The sequence below is a fragment of the Pyrgilauda ruficollis genome, unplaced genomic scaffold (assembly GCF_017590135.1).
Source record: "Pyrgilauda ruficollis isolate IOZ18807 unplaced genomic scaffold, ASM1759013v1 scaffold31, whole genome shotgun sequence".
Taxonomy (NCBI): Eukaryota; Metazoa; Chordata; class Aves; order Passeriformes; family Passeridae; genus Pyrgilauda; species Pyrgilauda ruficollis.
Genome location: NW_024524489.1, coordinates 7,945,068 through 7,953,882, shown reverse-complemented (window position 1 = coordinate 7,953,882; position 8,815 = coordinate 7,945,068). Strand labels below are relative to the sequence as shown.

General features: G+C 50.3%; 1 protein-coding gene across 1 annotated transcript; it reads right to left on the bottom strand.

Annotated features, from left to right (window-relative positions):
• Nucleotides 1-1,034: 1,034 nt before the first annotated feature.
• LOC121357018 (histone H3.3A) lies at nucleotides 1,035-7,963 on the bottom strand. Its single transcript, XM_041473937.1, has 4 exons — nucleotides 7,837-7,963; nucleotides 6,267-6,421; nucleotides 4,154-4,307; nucleotides 1,035-1,685 (listed from the first exon to the last, which is right to left on the bottom strand). The coding sequence occupies exons 2-4, from the start codon at nucleotides 6,392-6,394 to the stop codon at nucleotides 1,557-1,559; spliced, it is 411 nt and encodes a 136-aa protein (XP_041329871.1). The 5' UTR covers nucleotides 6,395-6,421; nucleotides 7,837-7,963; the 3' UTR covers nucleotides 1,035-1,556.
• Between the last annotated feature and the right edge of the window lie 852 nt (nucleotides 7,964-8,815).

Genomic DNA, 8,815 nt, shown 5'->3' with positions numbered 1-8,815 from the left:
CTCAAGATACCAAAGCAGATAATATATCTCTATTAATCCTCTTTGGAAATCTTCAGACAAATTCACTTGTGTTTAGAGCTCACTCAAGACCTCTCGAAAGAAGTTAGCAGCAAATAAGCTCTGCAGGAGCCTTAGCATGGAGGTGAAATCTGCTCACCGCCTACGTTTTTTTCTGTGGAGCTCATTTCATTATCTGCAAGAGCTATCAAGAACTCCAGCACACAACTCGTTTCCAGACTGGTCTGCCAGAACCCTTAAACAAATTTCAGGGGGAAAAATTAAAACCAGGTTTTCACAGGACGGAATTTCAGCAGTAAATTTCTTCATGCGAACTTTCATCAGCAATTGCGGGAGAACGTAAAAACCCAGCTGGTTTTAAATGTGTGATCCTGTCCAAGTACTGCTTCTGTGAAGAATTGTAACAAAAATGATAAAAAAGTATCTTTTAGATTGGAGTGTAAAAGCTGAAACTAATCACACGTGGACTAAGCTCTCAAAAATGCTAGAGGGTGTGATGGAAACAGAAAGGTAATCAACCAAAAAGGGAACACCCACAAACCAAGAAACTAACAGAGTGAAAAAGGCTAAAAACAACCAAAACAAAAGACACCCAAGAAAAATAAAACCCCCAAACAGAAAAATCCAAACCGCTACATTCCACCACTTATACCATACTAAAAAAACCACTAAAATCAGAAATGCTTCCAAATCCAGCACAAAATCAAATAAGAAAGGAATCTAAGTAACAAATTGCTGCTTTTCAGCACTGTAGCTTAGAGAGCTCAGTTCAGCTCCAGACTCTGTCTGGTACTATACTCACTAAACTCGCTTTTATGTTGGGCAGACCAGTTTTATACTCTTTAAAGAACTGCACATATACACTACTTCAGCCAAGGCAGTACCCCCAGCATTTCCTAGGTCTGCCCCAAGGAATTAGGCCATGCATTGAAGAGCAAAAGGGGAGGAAAGGCTGATCACTTTTCAATCAATATAACCCATGGGTAATATTTAAAAATCAAGACTAAAACCAGGCATCATTTAATGTATTTTAATAGCAAACTTACAGGAACAGCACAGAAGACAGACAACATTAAAAACATGTACTTGCATGTAGGACAACTCAGTTAGAAAAGTATAGTGAATGGATGGAATCTACTGTATGATAAAAATGCTACAAACACCATTTAGTTGCCATTGATAAGAAATTTACTTGTTTAAAAAAATCCAAATGCTGGCATTGTCCAGAAAAATTTGACAGGTTTATTTATAATTTTTTTATAAAGTTGTTTTGGTGAACAAGTTTCAACAATTCATGTTTTTTATTTTTTTGACCACATTGTTTGTTTTTATGTCCCCTTGTTTATATTAAAAATCCACACACAAATGAAAATGGAAAGAAAACTTGCCAATACCCAATTCTGTCCCCTATTTTTCCACTTGCAACCATATACTTAAGGTACCTTTTAACCCCATGGAAAAAATATCTAACGTTCATTACTACCAATAACAGGAAGAAGATTTTGCTTCGAGAATGACAAACCCATCGTGGTGAGGCTTTAGGCACGCTCCCCACGTATGCGGCGTGCTAGCTGGATGTCTTTTGGCATGATTGTGACACGTTTGGCATGGATAGCACACAGGTTGGTGTCTTCAAACAGGCCAACCAAGTAGGCTTCACTTGCCTCCTAGTGTGGAAGAAAAGAGGTAAGAACATTTTTAATCTCTGAGGACCAGTTAAAAAAACAGACTCAGTTCAGAATTAAAAGTACAGTGTAATGCGGCATTAAGTTGATATTTTGATCTTTATTACTCACAAATATCAAAAGTTTTGGATTTTTCAGAAATTAAAAACCTTCACTTTCTTATAATATTTTATGTCTAAAGTAGTGTACTGCTGCTATTTGGTAAGGACATCCTCCAGAGCACAAGAGAACTAATACTCCCATGGGACTCTCACGAGACAGGAAGGGGTTACATTCATTATTAGCAGGTGAGTTTGTTTAGGAAATTCTCTTTTCAAAGGCTGGGTTACACTGTTTGAGGGATTTGTTTGTTGCCTCTTCCAGAGTAAGAGGCACTGAGTGTCAGGTGAAACTGGGAGGTGCCAGGGAAAAGAAGAACATGTATTCCTTCCCAACACACATTTCAGGCATACAGCTCCTTCCACGGACACTGAAGAGGCAGCTTAAGTCAAAAATTAGCAGGAAAAAAAAATGTACTGAGAACTATTAGAAATAGAACTCCTTTAGCTCAGGAGCTCCTTGAACCATCAAAACCAGGACATCAGTCAGGGAATTACCATCAGACACTTGTCCCATTCCTGTACTTTCTTCCTGCCTATCTGGGGACACAGCACTGGACCCACCACCACAGACAGCTCTCAGCTCACACCACAGGGAACCAGGGCCAGCACAAGAACAAAGCTGACCACAGTGGTTTTCCCTGCTGCTAAACAGCTGCAGACAGGACTCTGAGCTGGACAGATGCTCAGCTGGACCTGAATATTTTCCTGACTCACGTGAAGTTAGCTGCTGCTAAGCCCAGCACAGCAATGGTAATTGTTCAAACACTTTTGGAGCACATGGAATTCCAGCACCTATCAATCTCCTAGGAAGCATCTTAGTGTGTCAGTATTGGACACAGCCACTCCTGGGCTGAGAAGGTGGGAATGATGGGGCTCAGTTATAGAAAGGAAGGTGAGGTCACCCTTTCTACAATACACACAAGAGAACAACTTGTGTGAACCACTTCATTGCCAGGAACTCCAAGAATCAACTTATTAGGTTCAAAGATCCTGTTTAAAAACATAAGATTATCCAATATGAAAAAACCCCAATATTTACTACAGCAGATGAGGACTGTGGTATTACTAAGTAATTTAATTTGCAGGAGGATATGAGAATCCCTAATAAAGTTTTGTCAAATCACTCAGTGAAAAGTTAAGACACTTCACCAAATATCCATGCTGGCACAAACATGGTACCAAAGAGGTTAATTTAAAAAAAAAAATTACTTTTTTGAATTTGTTTGTTTTTTCAAATATGCAAGCAGAACACACTAGGAATTGTATGTGACCAGGTTCTATACCAACAACTCCTTAATGCAAAACCAGGAACATTCAAACCAGGAACTTTCTGAAAGTGTATCAGCTACTAAATTTTAATAGGCAGATCTAGATAAAGAGACACACAGATAAACCTCAGCATTTAAGAACTACCACACATAACTAAAAGCAAAAGCAGCAACTCTGCCAACACACACAGGCACCTTTTGAAGCTAAGCATATGCCCAAGTTTATGGGCTCTCATGGCAAACATCTTGGCCCCTTATCAAGTGGAAGTCATTAACTAGAAAGAGACCATTTTGTCTGCATGTCAGACGGACTACAATTACAGATACGTTCTGGAACAATCTTTCAACAGCTATCTTTAATCAGAATTGTCTTTTATCATGAGAGGGAGATGTCCCCATGATAAGAACTCAGTCTTGTGGGGGGTCCTAACTTAGATTCAGAAATTTGGGCGAGAAAGAGCAATGAATATTTTTCTCTCTGTATAATCTAAAGAAATTACATAACTAATATATTTTTAAAATATGCTTAGCATCAACTACATCCTAGGAAAGCAGCTATTTCCCTAACTGTGTTTAGACGTGGCTTATTGGGTGTTTTTCTTTAGAGGGCATTTGAGGACACCAAGACCTCCCCATGAGGACCCCAAAACCCACTTTACACAATGTTGCCTCTCCAACTGCAGAGCTCAAAGGTGGAGGAAATGTGTTTTTCTTGAGCATCACAAGCACTATTCTAACAAATCAAGGGGCTACTTAAAAAAAAACAAAACAACAAAACAAAACCAAAGCACCACCCACAAAAGCAGACTTTTGGGCTCTGTCAGGAGCTGCTGAGCTGCCCCTGCGCTGTTTCATTCCATGGTACCCAGAGGCATTCCCAGATCCCCCTGGGCAAGGCTCAGTGAGGTGCGCATCCCTCCCCAGCGGTGCGGGCCACGCCCACCGCGCCATTCCCACCAATCAGAGGGCGCCCAGAGGAACCCTGGAAACAGCCTGGCCAATGGGGGAGCGGGGTGGAGCTCCGGGGGCTCCAGGGAATCCCGGCCGGGATGGGGCACTCCCGGGGCCCGGCAAGGCTCACCTGCAAAGCACCGATGGCAGCGCTCTGGAAGCGCAGATCTGTCTTGAAGTCCTGAGCAATTTCACGCACCAGACGCTGGAAGGGGAGTTTGCGGATCAAAAGTTCGGTGGACTTTTGATAGCGCCTGATTTCACGCAGAGCCACAGTACCCGGCCTGTTGAAATGAAACACAGGGAAAATAAAGATAATTAGTATTGGAAATACATTCTGTGTTGCCTTAAAAATATGGGTCCACCCTCCAGACTAAACCAAGCACCATAGGCTCCTGTTTTCCCTAGGAGAGTCCCAACCTTTACAACACAACATCAGTTCTGCTGGCAAAGGGTCACTGTCTTCTCACCACCAACCTCTGCCAACTTCCACTGGCTTCAGCAGGGATCCCTCAGGCACACTCGCAAGGCCTGACTTCACCAAGGGAACAGCTGGCCAACGTGTCCTGTCCAACACAGCTCAGTGCAGATGTGGCAAACCACAGAGCTGCCCTGAGCTCAGCTGCACCAAAGGTACCCCCAAGGGGCCTGACAGGAACCCTGATTTTAAGGGAAAATCGGTTCTTCTTCTCTACTGTCAACATTCACAGAACGAACAAAATGTATATTCTCTGTTATATTGACAGTCAAAAGTATCCAGTGTATTTCCTCATGTTAGTTTTGGTGTCAGAATGACAAATTCAGAATAGCAACATATGTTTCCAAACATGATGTCCATCTGTGAAATTAATACCACATTTATTTCCGTGGAAGCTTTGTCTTTTCCTGCTCCAGCTTTATTACTTTTCTCACAGTTGATGAATTCTGCCTCACACCTAGAGCAAGAATTAGAGTGGGTCAGCTTAGAAGGGACCACAGTGGGTCACCTGGCCCAACCTCCTGCTCAAGCAGGGTCATCCCAGAGATTGTTTCTCAGGATTGTGTCCAGATGGCTTTTGGATATCTCCAAGGATGACAACTCCACAACCACTCTGGGCAATCTGTTGCAATGCTCAGTCACCTTCACAGTAAAGCTCTTCCTCATGTTCAGGTGCAATTTCCTGTGCATCGGTTTCTGCCCATTGCTTCTTGTCCTACTACTTGGCACCACTGAGAAGAGCCTGGCTCCATCCTCTTCAGACTCCTCGATACATTAATAAATCCCCTCGTGGACTTCTAGATTCAAAACCCTCTTCTTCCCCATCCATGTTTCCCCCAAGGAACACCTACACCCGGCCCAAAACCATCCCCCAAGCTGAAACACGACTGCCGCCGCTCTGCACCGAGGCAGGCCTGGAGAAGGCCAGGACTGGGGGGCTGTGTGGCAGCCCCGCCGCCGGCTGCGCTCCGCTGGGGCCCCTCATCCCAAGGCCGGGATTCGGGACGGGCGCGGGAGCCCCGGCGCATCCGCGGGTGCGCGGCTCCCTCTGGCGGCGGCTCCGCGCCCTGCAGGGCCCCGCGCCGCCCAGCGCCGCCGGATCCAGCGCCGCGAGCGGAGCGCGGAGCGCGCCGGTAACAATAAACTTGGCGGCGGCGCAGCCCTGCTGCGGCCTCCAGATAACCGCGAGTAGGGAATTATAAAAATTTAAAAGAACCGCCGAGCCGCGTCCGCCGCGGGGGGAGGGGTGTCGATTTTGTAGTCACCAGCACCGGAACGCCCGGAAAGGAGCTGATGACAAACGCCGGGGGTCGGTGCCGCCCTGGGAATTTCTGGTTATTTTTGCGGCTGGCGGAGACCCGCGCTTGCTTTCTTTTTGGTCGGGTTTCTTTTTTTTTTTTTTTTCCTTCTTTTTTTGGTTATTCTGCCGGCAGGCGGGCGGTCTCGGGGAGCGGAGCGCGGAGGAGGCGGGGAGAAGCGCCCCCCGCCCCCATCGGCCCCGCGGGGTGGGGGGGAAGAAGGAGAGATTTTTTTTTTGGGCAAATATTTAGGAATGTTTTCATTCTATCTTTGGTTCTTAAAAACTCAAAAAATTAAGCATATGTCCTGTGTACTCCGTGTACACTCCTGTATATTCTGGTGTTATGAGACGAAAAGGAGTTGTATATACATATATTTTTCCTCTTTTTTTTTTTTTTTTTTTTTTGGGGGGGGGGGAGGTTGCCCGGTCGCGCCCCGCGGCCGCCTGTGCGCGGCGCTGCGTTACCTGTAGCGGTGCGGCTTCTTCACCCCGCCAGTGGAGGGCGCGCTCTTGCGGGCGGCTTTGGTGGCGAGCTGCTTGCGGGGCGCCTTGCCACCGGTGGACTTGCGGGCGGTCTGCTTGGTACGGGCCATGCTCCTGCCGACGTCGCTGCCTTACACCTGCCAGGAGGAACGTGGGCAGACGGGGCAGGGGGTCGCCCCGCTCGGCGTGCGCCCCCCGCGGCACCTGCCCCCGGCAGCGCGGCCCCCGTCCCGCGCAACGCGTCCCTGCCCCGCCGGCCCCGAGCGCCGAGCCCGCGGCGGCCGAACGCCTCCGACGGCCACCCCCCCCGCGGCCCGTAAAAAAAAAAATTTAAAAAAAAAAAAAAAACCCACACCAAAAAAGGAAAAAATTAAATTAGAAATTAAACGCCTGCCGATCGCGGAATATTAAAATACAGCTTTTTTTGCCCACGAATTCAATATCAAAGCGGCGGCGGCTGAAGCCGAGCGAGCCGCACGGCAGCAGGCGCGGAGAGGCGGCTGTCGCCTCCCCCCCGCCGGCCGCCCGTCACCTGCCAAGTGTTTGCAAATACCGCCCGGCAAACATCGGGGGGCTGGCACCGACCCGCCGCTCCCACCCGCCGGAAAACCTCCGCCGAAACTGCGGAGCGGGGGCCGGAGGAGCGGCAGCCCCCGCCGGCCCTCCCGGGCTGCCCGGCGCCGCCCGCCCGCGCTCCCCGACCCGCCGGCAACCGCAGGCAGCCCGGCGATTATCGTGCGAAAAGGAGAGGGGCCGGATAAAGTGCGAGAAAGCAACAAACTTTGTTTTCGGGGGGTTGTTTTTTGGGTGCCGTCCTTCTCTTTCTGTGCAACTGCTTCCCCAAGAGCTGCCTCGCTCCCAAGCGCCTCTCACAGGCAAACTCAGCTCCCAGAGCCAGAACAAAATGGAAACAATCACGAAACGCAGCCCTAGTCCTTTTGCAAAGGAGGAAAAAATAAATTGCAAAAAATAACGCCAAAAATATCGCCAGGAACTCCAAACCATGCGGGTGCAGATGCAGGGGGAGGCAGCGGAAAAGTTTGCACTCGAAAACCAAAAAATTGCGTTGCGTTTGGGTCGTTCCTTCGGCGAATTTCTTTCCCTTTTTATTGTTTTTTATGCAATAGGAAAAAAATATGGTCGGTGACCAGAGAAAAGAGACAAGATGGTGAAGCTGAGCAACAACTGTGGGGAGCAGGGGAAGGAAGGCAGGAGAGTTACCCTGGGCTGGCGAGCGGCTCCCCTTTGCGAGCGCTTCCCGGCCCCGATCCGGGGGATGCCGGGCTGAGGAGGCAGCTAAGGGGCTGGGGAGGCCGCTGGTGGGGGTCTGGAGCGGGGGCGAGGGGAGCAGAGGGGGGCAACGACCGCGCGAAGCGGGGCCGGGGGTGCCGGCGGAGGGAGCCGCTCCGGCTGCGCCGGGAAGGCGGCGCGGCCGAGGGGAACCCGAGGCGCCGCCGCCTCCCGAGCCCCCCAAAAGTTTGTGGGGAGGCTCGGGGGGCGGCGGCGGCGGGTGTCGGGGCGCGGGGGGCGGCGGGCGCGGCGCCAGACTTACCCCGTCCGCTGGGCGAGCGCGGCTGCCGTGCGGGAGGGAGGGAGGGAGGGATGGAGGGCGGGCAGGCGGGCGGGCGCAGGAGGAGCCGGAGCTGCTGCGGCTGGCGCTGGCGGCGGCTCGGAGCCCCGTGGTGGGGCGGAGCGTTGGTGGGCGTGGTCTGACGGGCTGTGGCCCCGCCCCCGGCCCCGCCCCCGGCCCGTGTGTACAAACACAAAAGGCACGCCGCGCGCGCCCGGGGATTCCCTGCGCCCGCGGCCCCCGCCCGCGGCTGGGCTCTGGCTGGGCTCTTCTCGGTTTGGGGGTCACCCTCTGGACAGCAGGACTAGGGGAGTGATTTCCCACCCCGCTACTCGGCGTTGGTGAGGCCGCACATCGAGGGATGCGGCCAGTCCTGGGCCGCTCACTACAGGGAGGACATGGAGGTGCTGGAGCGTGTCCAGAGAAAGGCAACGGAGCTGGGGAAGGGTCTGGAGCGTTCGTCTTACGACCAGCTGTTGAGGGAGTTGGGGTGTTTATCCGGGAGAAAAGAAGGCTCAGGAGTGACCTTATTGCTCCCTACAACTCCCTGAAAAAGAGGTTGTAGCCAGGTGGGGATGGCCTCCTCTCCCAGGCAACCAGTGACAGGACAAGAGGAAATGGCCTCTAATTGCACCAGGGCAGGTTTAGTTTGGACGTTAGGAGGAATTTCTTCACTGAAAGGCTGACTGGACATTGGAACAGGATGCCTGGGAGGTGGTGGAGTTACAGTCTCCTGGATGTGTTTAAGGAAATACTGGACATAGAACTTATGGTCTACTTAGGAAGTGGTGTTCAGACAAAGGCTGGACTCGATGACCTTAGAGATCTTTTCCAACCTAGTTGATTCCGTGGCTTTTTTCTTTACACAGAAGCAAAACAACATTTCTCCCAGTAAGCTGACCGATCAGAGCCCACCCAGCAAGGATCTGCTGTGGGAGGGCCATACTTGGTCTGTAAAATG

Bases quoted from the DNA above. Each gene is read 5' to 3' on its own strand.
- LOC121357018 (XM_041473937.1), bottom strand. From the start codon at position 6,394: ATGGCCCGTACCAAGCAGACCGCCCGCAAGTCCACCGGTGGCAAGGCG. The intron at 4,308-6,266 runs GTAACGCAGCGC...TCATTTCAACAG, and splicing joins AAGAAGCCGCACCGCTACAG to GCCGGGTACTGTGGCTCTGC. The intron at 1,686-4,153 runs GTGAGCCTTGCC...CTTCCACACTAG, and splicing joins CTGCCATCGGTGCTTTGCAG to GAGGCAAGTGAAGCCTACTT.